General features: G+C 30.5%; 1 protein-coding gene across 22 annotated transcripts in view; it reads right to left on the bottom strand.

The window, feature by feature from the left end:
- LOC107453796 (ELAV-like protein 2) overlaps positions 1 to 17834 on the bottom strand; it is a 74588-nt gene that overhangs the window by 30464 nt on the left and 26290 nt on the right. For all 22 annotated transcript variants that reach the window (XM_071183423.1, XM_071183426.1, XM_071183424.1 and 19 more), the window contains one exon: positions 4722 to 4937. In XM_071183423.1, coding sequence (XP_071039524.1) covers positions 4722 to 4929 — 208 coding nt within the window. In that variant the 5' untranslated portion in view covers positions 4930 to 4937. The remainder of the gene's footprint in view (positions 1 to 4721; positions 4938 to 17834) is intronic.

Below are 17834 nucleotides of genomic sequence, written 5' to 3'. Positions count from 1 at the left end.
GAGAAACTATAGATTCACAAAAACAAGACCCTGATAATTTTCTTCATAAAGCTTACATCCGACACATTTGTAAACCACTTTGATAAATGTTCTAAGAAAAAACAAGCAAAAAAATCATCCTAGTTGGCCATACAGCCTAATGTGAGTCAATGCCTTCCTCTGAAGATTTCTCCATGATGACTTCCGATTTATCTTTGATCTACAATTCTTTTCAATAATTGCGAGAAAATCAAACTCCACTGAGTCAGCCCATCTCAACTGCGGCCTTCCCCGCTTTCTTTTTCCAGTGAGTCTAAAAAACAGTATCTTTTTATTGTGTTGTCATCACCATTCGAATCACGTAAGTAAAAAATATTGTTCTAAGATAATTTTTTGCTACGCTACAAAGACGCAGGTTATAAAAAAGGAATACTTTGAAATTAAAGACTAACATTGATATCGCAGAAATTGAAGAGCGTCGATCGTTAGTGATAGTTAAAACATTCAATAAAATTGAAATTATTGTACATTTATCAGCGATACTATATTTAAGGGTCATTAAAAAAATGAGCACGATAATTGACTCAAATTATTATGAAAAGTAAATCGGATACTTCTTTTTCATAAATTTTAAAATACACCTCTCTTCGTAAGACCTAGTTTTTGGTTCTCAAAAACTAGACCTCAGTTCCACACATGCACAAAATTAGTACTCTGCCAGGAAGAACTAGATTCNTCTATTTAAAAAAAAAAAAAAAAAAAGACTTTTCCCAAATTTACAAAATTGAAACAATACAAAAAGCTTGGTCAGACCACTAATTTGCGATTTCACAAAATCAGAACCATTCTCAAAATTCAAAAATTGCTTTTACAAATTCACAGAAACTGACCTTTAACTAAGCCATGGACGGTCCTTGGTATTTATTCCAGACAGGAACACTAATTACTTATAAAAACGTATTAAACTGTTCAGTATGGGGCACAACCTTTTATTCAAGACAATAAATTTAGTTCTGGAATTTAGTGTTTTAGTAAAATAAAAATAACTTCATTCTTTCGTAATAAATTTTTTTTAAAAAAACAGGTACAGCAAGTTGTACATGTATAATTTTCATAAAATAAACATGATTTTTTTTACAAGATTCGCATGTGATGGTTCATTTTTTAAGCAAAAAATATGAAACATTTGATACTAGAATTGATGCCTGGAATATTATGTCAGCTTTTTAAAAATATTGAAATTTATGTTTTGTATGACGCAGTATTGAATACTTTTTGGCTAAACAATTTTATGTCAATTTTCGGAACAAAGAGAAAACAAGAAGTTCTATTAATGGATATTTTATTTCAGATAACTGAGTGAAATCTTATAAAGCGTAGTTCAATAATTTATAGTTTCAGAGCGTAATTACGATTTAATTTCTTTTAACTTCTGATTTTAACTATCCGTTTACAACAAATTTATACACAACTAAACTATTTTAAAACAAGGCATCAATTCATAATGTTCTGGAAGTTTTTATAGAAATTTCTTCAAAACTCGTACAAAAAATGTAATCAACTATATAACCATAACTGTTTGATTTAATGAAGCTCAAAAAATACAAAATTAGAGACTAGTTTTATAAAAGAACAAAACCTTGAGTAAAGATAGGAAGTTTCTAAGATAAGTCGCTCTTAGGGAGTAAATCTACTAGAGTGCAGTTGTTAACCATATCTTTGTAATGTTTAAAATTTAATGCAACCACTACTGGCACACGCTAACCACTGTACTGGCATTGAAACAAATAAATCAACAGGGGATTACAGATTTTATGCTTTGTGCTGTGCAAGAATGTTAGAAACCAGTTAATGTTAAAAAGTTTGAACAAATAAAACAAAAAAATTCATTGTTAATTTTATTAATAAACTACAAAGTTATGCGATTATAGAGCAGTGATTAACCATAGTTAACTAGACAGTTTTAACACAGCGGTACCCAAATGTTGCTCCGCGGAACTGTAGGGTTCCGTGGAAGAGTTAAAGACGTTCAGAGAGTACTTCTGGTTCGACCAGCAGCCTTAAAAACCTTTAATAAATAGGTCCAAAAGTTATTCATGTCATATTTCGGTAGCCTTTATAAAATTACTCAAGGCAAAATTCCATTGAAAAATAATTTCATAAATATAATTTTTCTAATAGTAGTAGATTGAATAAATAATGAAAAAATCATGCACTTATAAAACTTTCATTATTATTTTTTTTTAAGTTTTCAAATGAAAATTTGTTAAGAAATAGGTTTCCCTAATAACGATTTTCAACTGTTACAACAAATAGTTAAAGCTTTTATTTCAAAGAAAGCTATATTTCTGTTTTTTTCAGCTCCAAAAATACACTACAAAATCAAGAAATTTATAACTAGATTCAGCCCCGAGACATAGTTTTTATCTCCGACAGTTAAATTCGAACTCAAGATTAATAATAAAACAAAACATTCCAGTCTTCTAATCAAGTATTTTTAAAATATATTTTTTTTGGTAAATAGGTTCGCTATTTTCTTTATTTACTTTATAAAGTTAGGGTTCCATTGCAAAAAAAAAATTTGGGAACTGCAAACAGACTCCTGACTTCGTGACTGAATTTTTATCATGAATCAATATTTTGCAATAGTTTAAAACTACGTTAATTTGTTCGACATGAGGAATAATCTAGTTATAATTCGAAGTCTATAAGTTGGTATCGCTCAAATTTTATGAATGCTTCGTTTTTGTGAAACTTTAAAAATCAACAAGATCCTGTCTTGTGAGAAAAAGAAACATTTTTTTTTTTTCAGTTTTTAAATTGGGAATCAAAGAAGTCGTCCATTTTCAAGTGAAAAGTTTTGAGAAGGGCCAACTTAGTTAAAAAACTGACCAGTGAATAAATACCTTCAGATAAAATATTTAACGTAGGACTCGTTAACGAACCCAAAGTTCTCCTTAACTGATACTCGATGAGTGAAATTAACATCTAACAGAACAACTTAACTAAAATTTAATTAGTAAACTAAAAGAAAGAATTGCATAAATTAAAGTTTAGTTTTACAGCATTACATTTTCCAACTCTTATACTTCGGAGACTTGCGAAAATAAAATATAGCAATGATATTCCAGGGAGCTTAATTCCATTTACAAAAAAGGGAAAAACTTCAATACTAGATCGCACCTCAAGGGAAATCAGGATGATTGATAACTTCATTAGGGAATTTCGATCCAATGCACACATTGCTTACAAACAAAAATTGCCAAATTGAAATGGGTGTATCGAGGGGGAAAAAAACGCTAGTTTTATGTTTGGCTTCATTGAGTTTCGCAACTAAGTTTCTTTATCAAGACACGCAGATATGAACAACAGATGGGGCCGTTACAACTCGTTGCTCCAGCTTATCCAATAACGTAAGAGGGGGGTAGAGCCAGAGGGGGCAAAAGGTCAAACAGCTGTTACTTTATTATGAAGAGATACCACACACAATACTAATGTTTTGAAAGACCTTGCTTCAAATCAGACACACCCACGCAAATTCAATAGATATAAGCACAATTGATGTTTAAAATAATTTAATCTGTATTTAATTTAAAAATTATACTTCAAATAAAATAGAATTCAATTAGCATTTAATATAAAACAGGGGGAAATCTAGACGATATGAAAAATATTATAATTTGAATAGGTTAACATTTAATTAGTTTGTAAAAAAAATTTTTTAAATCTAGCACTAGAATCTAGTTCTGCCTAGCCCGCCAAAGCCCTTATTACGGCGAAAAAGATCTGTTTTTCAAAAATGTCAAGGTTTTTGTTCAAAAAACTGATTTTAGGAGAAATTTGGGCTCAGAAAAAGAACTTTCACAAAATATTTAATCTGTAAAAAGGGCTCTTTACAAAACTTCATTTAAAAAACTAAATCAACGACTATTCAAAATTTTAAGACTGAAAAACATTGTGAAAAATAAGGCTTAAGTTTTTCCAAATACATAAAAATGAATAGATTTTCATAATTTTAAAAACGGACTATCTACAAAATTTTTGTTAACAAGTTACTGGTTAGCGATTTTTCACATAAGTATTAATAGATTTTTCATAATAGACAAAAAGCCTGCGCAAACCCTGACTAATAACGTTATTGAGTCCATATTTTATTTTTAAAAAAATAATTTTTTGAAAAGACTTTTGAATGCAATGTAATTATTTAGTTACTTTATTAACCCTTTGACGCAGAATTTTTATTCAACTTTTTCTCTACCTTATTAATTTGTTATAATAAGGTTCAAAATAAAAAATCATATTTGACAATTTAAAAAAAATATGGTTATGAAATAGAACATGAAATTGGTGTATTTTATAGCATTAAAGATAAAATCTTCCAAACACTGCTCACTTCCAAATAGTTTTTAAAATCTGCACTTATTTAGAACTAATAGAAACAGTAATTAATCATTAAAATTTATTTAAATTACAAAATTGATAAATTTTTGAACATGAATGAAGAAAAAATTAAAACTCTTTTGCATTTAATATTTTAGTACAAATATAATCCCAATGGTAAAGCATTCTTTTGGTAACTATTAAGCTTTTTGAATTTAAAAAAAGCGAAAATATAATTTTCACTTGTAATTACTGAGTTAGAAATATATTATATATATGTGTGTGTTAAAAGGGACATCTGCATCAAAGGGTTAAAAGCTCACTAATTCGTAACTCACGGATGAAAAGGTGTTGGAGCTTACCTGTGACTTTGTCCCTGATAAGCTTGCAGGATTCCACTTCTCCAATAGAAGAGAATAAGGACCTGATCTCTTCCTGGGTCATTGTCTGAGGCAGGTAATTAACGATCAAGTTCGTCTTAGAGTCTTCAGTCGATGTACCCGTCTGCACTGAATTGTGCAGCCCATTCTGCTGCTGCGAAGATACAGGAGATGTATCCATTCCATTCATCTGGACCACTGCAAATAAATATTTAATCAACAAACATGAAAACCTAGCTTGTACAGGGAAACTAAATTTCAAAAATAAAGAGCAGTAAAGAAATATATATTTAGCAAATGATTGAAATTTTTACTACACCCGAAAGTACTATTTCATCCGGAAGCGTAGATTCCACGAAAAAATAAAAGATGCAACGGTGTGAACTTGCGATTATTTACTTTTGTTAACTTAGTCTTTATATACTTAATTTCGTATCTACTAAGGACAGTTTTACAACATTTGCTTCAATAGTTACAGAATGGTTTAGTTTTTAACCACAAGACCGGTTACAAACATGCGTTGCCGTATATTTTTGATATCCAACGTTCTATGTTGTTGTTGACGTATGCCTGTTTAGGCAGAGGGGGTGCGATTGTTTTTGTTTTCCAGTGGAGCCATCTATGGCCGAGAATTCGACTTCTGCCACACCATACGTCGCACCCGTTTATAGGGCGAACCCATTCATACATCCACATATCGTAATTTTGACCTGAATTAGAGAACGATCAATCTCCAATCCAGTACCCCCAGAGCAGTGTTTTCATCTCAGAAAAAAAATGGGTGAGAATTTCTCACCCTTTCTCAAAAACAGGGTGAGATTTCAAAAAATTAAGTGAGACTTCAAAAATTAAAAAAAAAAAAAAAAACACCGAGAGACTTGAAAAAAAAATTATTTCTTTAATCATAATGCATTTTTAATATCTTCTAATTTTTAAAGCATTGAATATTTTTGCAGCATCATCAAATGGAAAATGTTCTACATCTACTTTTTCATCAGCTATTCTCATCAGGTTGCTCAAATGCGTATTTGTTTAGTTTTTATCGTTTCTACCCACATTTGTTTCATTTTCATTTGTCCGTTTCGGAGTAGAAGATATTGGCTTTACAAGGTATTTGTCCATCTTACATTAACGAGCAAAAAATTTGAACGTCTTACATGAAGAAACCTTACCTACGGTAAACACGTGGTTGCAGAGAAATGCGTTCTGAAAGAGGTTCCGTGGTTCGGAAGGATGGTGTTCTGTTGTTCTTAAAGGTTCTGAACAATACTGGTAAATAGGGAAGCTAGATAATGGGGCAGATGTTGAAAATAATAAAAGATCCAGGAAGAAAAGTGATTGGTTTATAGAATGCGTGAATTTCTCGCGGTTATCATTTTTTAATGCGAGAATATAAAAAAATATGCGAGATTCTCGCGTTCTCGCGCTGTAGTGAAATCACTGCCCCAGAGGTATTGATTTCATTCTATGGAATACCTAAAATCATCCAGTATAACTTTCAAGTTATAGATTTATATTTCATTTATTGCCTAGACTCTCGATGGCATTACTAATGAAAAATCTCTAGGCATTCTATGAATGACTTGGTGAAGTTACAATAATGATTCATTTATTTCACATTTAACCTTAACATTCCAGGCCCTCATCGGATACATTTACGTCAACACATTTTGTGTGATAACTAAATTAAGAAAAAAAATCTAACAGTAATAACTGATAACTAAACAGAAAGTTAGAATTTAAGTATCCAGTAAGAGACTACGACGTAAAGTGACGATATTTTAACAATTATAAAACATTAATATGCATAGAAACACTGAACAAAACACAAAGTTTTATTCCAAAAAATACCTCAAGCACTTAGCAAAACAAAAATTTCTATGCTTATTGCAAACCATAGCGTCCTGTACTAATATTTTATTGACTTAAATTTCTCACTTCACAAAATTTCCTTTAAGTATGTAGAAAATTTTAATTATTCTAAATCATAGAGATTATTATTAAGCAAGCTTCGTGTAACAAAAATCAAATTATCTAAAAACAAATGCAACCAGAGTTAGTCTTAAAGGTTTATGGTTTAGTGTTAAACACTAAACCATAAGTAATATTTTGTTAGAAACAGATAGCTAATATCATAAAATAACAAGCTCTCAATTGAGTTTATCAACACAGGAAAAAGGAACAGAGTGTAAGGGAGAATGACGATTTTTTTAAACACAGTCTATTCCATTTTTGTGATTTACAAATCACATTGCGATTCATATTCACAAATCTCTCAATCGTGAGTTCTGAAGCTATGACAAATAGCATGGGAGATTACGCGGAGAATTTATATAGTTAGAAAACTTAGAATAAAGTAGCAAACCCCTTCTTTTGGTTGTCCATTGAATCAGATAAACTAGTTTTTTACCATTTACAAATTACTTTTCATAAATTAGGAAACTAACATATCTATTATCAGCGATAAACCATTTTGGGGAAAAGATCAAAAGTGTATTCCTAACTTTGCATTTTACTAGGACGATTAATGTCAGCAGTTATGATTTTTTATTACAAGATTCCAATATATCAGACGTTAGATCAAATCAAGTTGCATCACAGGTAAAAATTCTAAGAGAATAATTAGGGGGTTCAAACATGAATTATATTTTCCCAAGCTGAATTTGAGATAAGGGATCAAGAGCGGAGAGAGCAGCTGGTTATGGTAATTGCAAAATCAATGGACGAAAAGTACATTATGTACCGACCTCGCTGCCTCGGATGGAAAATTTGTAAGATAAACACATTAAAAACACATTTGCGAACAAAAACTATTCCGATTTGAAATTTGAGTAGTTGAAGTTTTATAGGGTTTGTATAATATTGAATTATGCGTAATTTGACAGGACAACTTAAAATTACAAAAAAAAAAAAAAAAAAAAAAAAAAAAAAAAAAATGACGGAAATATTCGAGCAGTTAACTGTACTTTAAAATATTGAACTGTATTTCAAATTTAAGAAATTTATTTAGTTAATTTAAGCAAAAGGAGTTAAAAGTTTGATGAAAAAGCAAGGAAGAAAAAATTTCTTCCATTCCAAGAGGTATGCATCTTTTTTCCTGGTTTTAGTTTCAATGATAATTTTTATCAGACAACACTATCAGGGGTCTGTCCAGACATTTTGTGAAAGGTCCGTTTTTAGTGAAATTGTGAAAAAATTACCCACATTCTTTCAACCAGGGTCCGTTTTTATGAATTTGTGCAAATAGAGTCCGGTTATTGCAAAAAACTTTTTCAAGGAGTTTTTAAATTGTAAATAGATACAAGATTATGCTCGGCACTGTAAAATTTATAATTAAAAAATTAAATTTTCAAATATAAACAGCAATTGCTGCTTCTAAATTAGAGATGCAACCTGCAAATATTTCGCATTTAGCCTATACTGCTGAACGCAGAATATTCATTTCGGACGAATAATGGAAGAATCGTCTGCCGAAGACAAAACTTAATTGATTTACATCCATCTTTCTTTTATTCGATTAACAAAACAATAATGAAGATAAACAAATTTGTGAAGGGTCCGATTAAAAGAAAAATCATTTTGAGAAGGGTCCGTTTTCATGAAAAGATATTTTGTGAAGGGTCCGTTAACGGACCCAAATTTCTTCTAAACAGACCCCTGACTATATACATACTTAAGAGAAAAGAAACTAATCTTAATTTTTCGGAATGTTTAATGTCCTTGTGGGTAGGGCAATAGAATAATGCAGCTGTGGCGTGTCGAACTGATACTGTTGAATGGCCATAACAGTCGAAATTAGCATAATGCATAGAAACAGGATTTGTTCCAGACTGAAATTGTGAATCTACTCCATTCTTAATTGTAAATTTCTGAATACAAGTTTTTGTTGGTGATTCAGTTAGGATCATAAGAGCTAGTGATCTATCTTTACTTTTTTAAAAAGGCCCTGTTCTCGCGATGTTAAGTTACGCTTTTCTGAATCCAAAGCTACCATGACATCTTTCTGCCAGGGTTGTACTTTTGTAGAATACCAGAAAAACCATCCATGGCTCATTTCAGACTTTAAGAAAGGTTCATCTACGACTAGTATATCTCTTATTAACAGTATGACTCCCCCACCAGAAATACATAAACATGCAGACAAGTGAAGGAATATAAACGTTAGGATTTTTTTCGAGAAATTTCTCATAACTAGCGTACAACTGATTTTACTGAAGCAGATTTTTGTTGATTTTTAATGAGTCATAATTTCCATACAATATTTTTTCTAATAAATATTTTTATAATAAAATACGGAAAATACAACATAAAACTCTTGCCGTCTTTAAAATGCATTTAAATAAAGATTAGAGTTTCTAAACAAATGTTGTTCATGCCTGAAATTCCGGTGTTATAAACAATTCTATAGGTAATTTTCGGTTAACTGTATGAAAGATTAGAATTACTAGGGGGCTCACCATTGTTCTCGGCAACAACCGAAACTGTTTTCGCATTTCTCTTTGGATTGCTAGAGTAATTACAACTCTTCACTTTCACATTAAACATTTTTATATTTTACTCTAGATTTGTATGCATGCTGATACTCTTACTAAAAATATGCAACATACATAGCCTGAGGCACATTATTTATAAGACATTTCAACTTTAATACTTTACGATTGCAGGTTTCCTAGTGTGACAAAGAAATCTAGGACAACATTTAAAAAAAAATCTTTTTCGAACATTTAAGAGATTTCTTTGAAAAAGGCAAACTAAAAAAAAAAGCTAAATTTGTTCTACTTTATGATAAAGGGTAATTTTGTCGCTAAAGAATGGCGAAATATACTCTTTTCAATATCAGAATTAATTAGTTTATAATAGAAAGTTAATAGTTTTCGGTTTTATTTAAGAACAAGACTTTCTTTAATAATTTTTAAAGTAAACCCGAAACAAAAAGTGAATATATCACTAAACATTCTTGTATCAAAGTGATTTAGTGGATAATTGCTAGCAATTTAAAATTTAAATGATAATCATTATATTGTTGATAGAAATAGATAATTTTGAAAATCAGAAAGAAACTAATCTATGTGAAACTAACACCCCCCCCTTTACAAAAATTAGCCACAGAACTCCTTAAAAAATAAAAATGAGCACATAGCATAATGACCTTCATCAACATAAAAATTTGAAAGTAAAAATACGTTTTCTTTTTCATAAAATTACTGAATACAACAAAGATGTGAAGCAATGAATCCTGCGTCTGAACCATGTCTGGAAAGGTGGGTAAGATGGGGTCGATAAAATTCGAAGGAGTGTTGAAGCTGAACTGTTTGACCCAGAAACTGTCAGATTCGATCAAGATATTCATTGTTTAATTTTATACACAATCATTCCTTAAAACATACGCTATACACGCATTTTTAAAAATTATTTTTTCTAGAAAAAGTCAAATAACCCAATTAGTGGAGTAAGGCATTATGTCAACTATAGAAAATTTGGAATTGCTTGAATTTCGGTGGAAAAAAACTAGAACGTTATGTACAAAATATTTAACATTGTGTATAAAATTCAACTCTTAAGTTGTTTTTGTCCTCCACTCCACTGCAGATTCTGTTGGCCCATCAAAATAATTTTCCACATTGGATTCACCTTTCTCTGGTATCTCACCTTATATGGGTGAGGGTATTACTCTTTTACCCCGGGAGCAGGTTTTTAAAATGGAAACAGAGCCATGCTACTACTACTGGACTAATTAATCCTTATTGCTTGATGCGATATGAATTCTTAATAATCTATGCAAAAAGTATTTTTAGACTTCTAGTGAACAATAATTAGTGATAGTTTAAAAGCAAAACATTAGAGAGTTGACACGGTAAAACATTTATCTTCAGACTCAAAGAATTAAACAAGCCAATATGGCAGATTTTCTTCTTACCTAGTAAAATGTAATCGAAATATCCTGTCCACAATCCGATCTAACCCCACTCTCCCTCATATTTTAGAGGACGGTCCCCCGAGTTTTAACTATCGAATTTCTAATAAAACTAAAATAAAGATATAGAACTGTTTGCTAGCCTTTCATTTCTTCCCAAATAAACTCAGTTTATTTCAGCTTTCGCTCGAGGAAAGAATTTCTATTCAAAAATTTGTAAACATTTACAGCACGAATAAAAATTATAAACGAAACACCTTGAATAACTTTTGATGTGTACAGATTTTCAGGTACTAGGATTTTACACAAAAATGTACTTTCTCTGAAAAAAACACATTTCTTTCGACGGATTTGAATTTCTTGCCCTTAGTAGCCACAATCGGGGAAATATGGTCTCAGGACAACGATTAAAAAGTTTGGTCCCTTTACTATTACTTAAACTTTTTGCGTATTTTGCAATAACTTTAGAGTTTTTTTTAAGCGAATTGAAAAAATTTCACACACAATTGTAGAGTTCAACTATCCATTGCATGAAAGTAACAGTTATTTTATTTAATAATCAAAAGATGCTTGAATAGTAAAAAGGTACAAGTTTTAACATTGCGAAAAAGAATGTTTAAATTATTTTAAATTTTAAAGACCATTTTATACGGTAAAATAAAAAAATTGGTTTAATAGTTCCATCTGGAGTAATTTATTTTTTAAAAAAAGTTCGGTTTCAGGAACTATACTACCGATTTCGTCCGAATTTTGTATTGTTCCATATAAAATTACTTCGAAATAAAAATTTTGCCTTACAATTAAAGTTCTTTCGATAATTATTAACTAAAATAAAAATTTTGAATGGAATTCTTTGGAGAAGCAGATTTAAATGTGTGCAATTTCTTTACACCAAATAGCTCAAAAAATTCTCGAAACATGGCAAAATACGCAAAAAGTAAAATTACCATTTAGGAGTCTTTAAACTTTGGACCGCTCTCTTGATAAAACTATTTGGACCATATTTCCCACATTGAGACACCAACCTGTATTTTCAGGGTATGGAATCCAAAACTTAAATTATGTTTATACAGAGAAAGTTTGTGATCGATTTCTCAATTTTAAAAATAGTCAGCACTAATTGGCATATTTGAGGTCACTCTTCTGAACCATTGACATTTAGTTCTAGTACGTGAAAACCATTCATTATAAATACACAAGTGGGCGACCTTTGTGCTTAAAATACAAAACTGAGGCAAACAACGTTAAAGAGCACAAAAATATTTATAAAATAGAGCTGTTTCGGATGCTCAAAGGGAAACCTTCACCAGTGCAACAGAAAGAGTGCACCTTCATTTTTTTTCTTTCTGTTGCACTGATGAAGGTTGCTCTTTGAGCATCCGAAACAGCTGTCTGTATCTTATAAATATTTGTGCTCTTTAACGTTGTTTGCCTCAGTTTTGTACCATTCATTACATCAAAAGCAAGAACAGACTGTAAGCTTCAATGGTCATGCTTATGACAACTCACTTGCTTTGATATTTCAGTTATTTGTTCCAATGCGAAAAAGAAATAAGGACTTTTGTTGCCATAAGAGAAATATGTTTGTAGATTTATTAAATTATGATATGAAATACCAATAAGATTGTAAATAATCTAATAGAATCTTTTTAAAGAAACTTAGCTAGTCAAGATCTTCAATGGAATGCAGGATTTCATTCGTTAACCTCGAAAAAAAAATCAGACTTTCTGTCAAGACTGCAAACAGAAAGCTTGAAAATATGAGACAAAAATGCATTTCACTATTCACCATTTTTAACTCAGTCCATATACAAGTGACAGAACATGAGATTTCTTGGAATTGTTTCCATAATTCTAAGAAAACCCAACATTGAATCAAATCTTAAAATTCCGTTTATACAGCATTCAGAAAAATCTCATGTCAACCAAATGCTTTTCATCGCTTAACTTTTTTTTCATGTCGAACAAGGGTCTCGATGAGGTTTTCATTCCAAAGTTAATTCAGACATTTCTTCGAATAATTCCTTCAGTCAATCTGTTTCCAAACAAAAAGGAGACCAAAAAGAATTTGGAATAGCTTTTCTACCTCTACGTTTGTTACCACTACCAATAAAAAGATAGAAGGAAAAAGTTCTAGAACAGGAACAGGGAGGCATGTATAGTTCATTATTTCTCCAAAACCGATCGATGTTCTTACTACGTTTTCTCGATTAACCAGCCCCGTTGCCCCACTACCCTCTCTACCCCTTTTAAATCTATTTTCGCGAAAGGATGGAATTTCAGAAGTTTGACTCCGAACCGATTTTAGCTAAGCTAGCATTCAGGATGGCCTTCCGTAAAGGCGGGAAAAGTAATTGAAATTTCAGAACGTCTTGCAAGCAAAAAGTTAAGAGGGCGCCTGTGTATACCAGATATTCGATAAGATGTAGACTCCAGAGATAATATATTTTCAAGAAAATTAAAATAATGTTAATCCATAGTGAACAAAAAAAAACAAAGGCGTGAAAACTTAATCTATGTTTAGGTATAATTCGATCAAATTTTAAAGAAATATTTCAGCTTTAAAAAAAAAAATATTTTGCATTTTATCTACTAGGCAGGCAATTTACGATAGTTTGACCAGTTGTCATAACCTTTAATTCATTGAACTTATAATTTTCTAGAACGTAGGTAAGGGACGGGAAGTTAAGTGATTGATTGGTATCTAGTGATATCTAGCGATTTTGATTTTAAGATAAGGATTATCATCTTAAGAGATCTCTTATTTTTGAGTCGTTACCATCTTATAATATCCTGAATAGTATAACCTAAAGCTTTTTACAAGGAATAAATATTAATTTTCATGTAAAGTTAAACGACATAAACGCTGGAATTAACAATACTGTAATTTAAACGATATATCGAACCCTAAACAAAATGAAATAGGTACAAAATACGGGTGCACTAAGGCACTCTTCGAAATAACGCAATCCCACTTTAATGTAAACAATTTTGATCAAGTAAATAACTAAAATCTTTTAACAAGCGGTCTTAATTTGATATACCAATCTAAAAATCATAATTTTAAAATTTTGTTTTGGTGTTGAGAAATTAAAAAATAAACAAAATTACACAATACAATATCTTAGACAAGACAATGCATATTTCCAATAATGTCAAACTGGAAATTTCAAACACTCATGTTCAAAAGTTTGAAAATATAAACCAGTTTAATTTTATAACATTCGTTACACCATAGAATTAACATAAGAATCGGGTCAGCAAAGTGATTAGTTGAATTCAGACTGCATAACACAAATTTAATGTCCAAAAATTGTTTCCTTACTACAACTCACGTATCTTGTTTTAAGTGAGTGTTTTTTAAATTCACATATTCTTAATAAGATTAATAAGATTTAATAAGATTTGGAAATTAAAAGTTTAAAATTAAGTTGTTTAATGGCAAAGAGTGTAATGCTGCCAGGGTGCGCAAAGTAAAACTGAATAAATTTGATAAGACGTACGAGCCAAAAAATATAATAAAAAAATATTGGACAGTCAAATAATTTAATCCCAGAAACTGAAGAGGTAAGTTATTTCCAGATTTAAAAACTTGCTTTCCTTCAAAAATATATGAATAGGACATAACATTCGACAAGTTTCAAGAGCTTAAAAACAGTCACCCATTTTAAATACTTAACCGACTTTAATACGAAGAAATTTATTTAAAACATAAAACGAAGTTGCCAACGAAAAATGGAAAATAAAGGCAAGAAGGAAAAACTACTAAAAATCCACTACTGTGGTTTTTCTAGCTTATGTTTACCTTTATTTTTCCTTTTTTCGTTGGCAACTTGTTTTTATTTTTCAAATTACTTTTTCTTCTAATTTACGTCGGTTAAGTTTTGAAAATGTGTGCATGTTTTTGAGTGCTTGAAGCATGACGACAGTAATGACCTATTCATATGTCTGAAGAAAAAAATGGAATTTAACGTAAGTATGACAAAGTAGCAGTAAGTTTAAGATTGAAATTTAAGAGTATTTCCGAAAAACCTAATTTGTTAGATGTTAATAAAGTAAAATTAATGCTTCTGCAATTATAAAGGAATTTTATTGTCACAAAGGCAATAAATGAGAGTCTAAATTAACTTCCGACTTACGTTTTATCTAGAGTCAAACAATCATAGAAGTAATCTTAAACTTCGCTTCAGTTTGGGTAGGCTTTAATTCGATCTCATAAGAATCCACTACATGTTTCTACATTTAGCAAACAGTTAAAAATATAAATTTAAATAAAAAAAAAGCTAAACTATCAAACTACTAACTTTTTTTTGTTGACAACCACCTTAATTCACTCCATCGAGCTTACTTCACCAGGTTCCGGAATTACTTATATTAAATTTTGCGAACACAGTTTATATTTAAATTGAACTAAGCAAAGCTTTCCGTATCGAAATTGAACCTTCAAGGCACCCTGAAACTTTGGCTTCCAAAAGAAAAAAGAAAATTGGAAAAAAAGTACAGGCTATCCAAACATAGTCAGCCAAAGGCAGGACTTCTCCAACCCTTCAAAGCGATTGCTGGTAATTTCACTTCTAAATATAGAGTTAGGTTTTTCGATGGGGGAGGAAAAAGATCGTGTGTAGCCCCCCCTCTACCCCCATCCATTTTCGTGATTCAGCCAGATCGATGTCATCCAATTCGGGTTAGGATGCTGAACCGGTTGCTATAGTAACGGGTCGCCCAGTCAGCCAATATGGGACGGAGCGTTACGCGGGAAAAGTTAGGGTAAGGCAAATTTCGCTAGTGTCATTCAATGTCAACACGTAAAGCGATTCGATGTGTGAATCCTCCCCCCCCCCTCCGTTAAAGGAACAGCCTGTTATTTCTAAGAGAATGCCACATAGAAAGGAATCAGAAATACAAAAGGATCAGATACAAGATTGAAATAAGAACTTAGTAAAAAATCTTAAATGTAATAGTTACGATTCATTCAAATTACGCGTGCAAAGATTATCATTTTAACATTTTTAAAGCTTCGATTTAAAAATTTCATTTAAAATGAGAAAATTTGAAGGAGACAACTATTAAGAAAAAAAAATTAACAAGATGTTTGAAAAAAATTTTTAAAAGAAAAAAAAAACAGTATCTTTTTATTCATAATTATGTTTTCCAACATTCCTTAATTTGTATTGAATCTGAGAAAAACTGATTAAAAATATATACTTTCTTCCTAAATTTAGATTTTTAAATTTATTAAAATTTGGGAACATCAACTAACAAAATCAAACTTCCAAATCAACTGTAATTAATTGCATGTTTCATCGATAAGCAACATAACATTTTGAAACAAAATTAGAGTGACAATTCTAAAATTTTCAAAAGAAAAAAAAAAGCTTAAAACTGCCAGGAAAATATTAAAATCTTGTATTTCTTAAATAGTAAATCTCAAGTTTAAGGAAGTCTATATAAAGTAATTAAATAAAATTAAAGTACAAAAATAATTTGATCTCACACGCATTACATTGAAAACTAAATATTAGAAAATAAAATACTTTTTTGAAAATAAAATAATTTATGCGTATTTCTGTCTGCTTTTAGTGTTACAAAACTCACAATTATGCTATTTTGAAATGAGTTTTTTCAAATGTGTTGCAATTAAGTGCGTCATCTAATTTCAGACTCTCAAGTTCTTATACAGATGCATTCAGACAGTAAATACGCGGAATAAAAGGCATATGACACCTGTATATTTATATTTAATGCTGATGTTTGGTGTATATATATTTGACAATTATAATACAGTAACTATCTTAGCATATTATTTATTAAGATTCACATTTTCTTCGTTAAAATGTGAAATAAGGCTCTTTATTAAAGAATCTTAAACTCACTTTCAAGCACCAAAAAAATAAATAAATAAAAAATAAAAATCACATATTTTTTCTTTTGCTTTGCTTAAAAAGATACCATTCTTACTCCTCTAACTCAATTTAATGGTTTCTACGTTTTTTTTAAAAATATAATGTCAATTAAAATTTTGATTCAAACATTTGACACCTTACTAAGACATTTTTAAAAGAATTTTTCTTTTTAACTCTGACTTAAGTTAAATATGTTATTTGTAACTAGTTATTCTGAAAAATTATGAAGAGGTTTGCATTTGCATATTTCCTTTTATTTACATAAAATAAGTAAGCATATTTTACGTTTAATTTACGTTATAATCATAGATAAAAACAAAATTTTACATTTGCAAATGTTGCGATTGCATCTAGACTTAAAGCATTAACTTACCCTTTGATGTAGTTAAAAAAAATATATCAGAATAGCTTGAAATTTTAAGTCTCAAAAGGGTTAAATAGTAAATTTTAAAAAAGAAAAAGTTAAATATAAATTAAACACCTTGAATTAGCACCATTATCATTCTTGACATTATTGATTACAATGTTTGTTCTGATAAGGCTGGATTACGTTTTTTTTTTTTTTGAAGGATTAAATTCTCAATTAAAAGTTCGAAACCAAATAAAACAATCAAAATCAGTCTTTTTTTTTTAAAAAAAAAAGCAGATCAAGTTTCCGCAGATTCAACTATGGAAATAAATTAAAACCATGATATTGTGACGAAAATTAACAAGGACAATACACACCTTTATTTAAAACACGAAAAGAAAAATTCTAATTTATTAAATAGTCAAATCTGAGGGCATTAAAAACTATGACTTTATTCTAAACCAATAAAGTGAAAGTTCCACCACTCCAGAAAATAACGGATTCCAATTCCAAGAACTGAGTAAATAAGCCTCCACTTTTTGAACTGAATTATTGAATAGTTACCTCATGGGGAATCAAGTCTTCCCTCACAATAACTAGAAAATATTTACGATATGGCTTTCTATGTTCCTAGGCTTGTTTACCTACGGGATATTCAAGATGGAATGTTTGAATGCTCTTTCTTTGAGAACGAAACTCTACGGAAAACTGATATTGGTCCCGGCGCTTCCCACAACCACTATCTCGATACAGGAGGGACCAGAATTGTATGCATGGGCGGCTCCAGATTACGCCCCAGCACAGACTGGCGGAGATTTAAAGACGTGCTTTGGAAAAGAGGGATATTCAGAAGGAAGCTTCGATTTCTGCGGTAGTCCAACAGCTCTACCGAAGCGAGGAACTCGATAAGAATGATTCATTTAATCTTG

Source organism: Parasteatoda tepidariorum, chromosome 7 (genome assembly GCF_043381705.1).
Source record: "Parasteatoda tepidariorum isolate YZ-2023 chromosome 7, CAS_Ptep_4.0, whole genome shotgun sequence".
NCBI lineage: Eukaryota > Metazoa > Arthropoda > Arachnida > Araneae > Theridiidae > Parasteatoda > Parasteatoda tepidariorum.
This window is presented reverse-complemented; position numbering and strand designations above follow the sequence as displayed.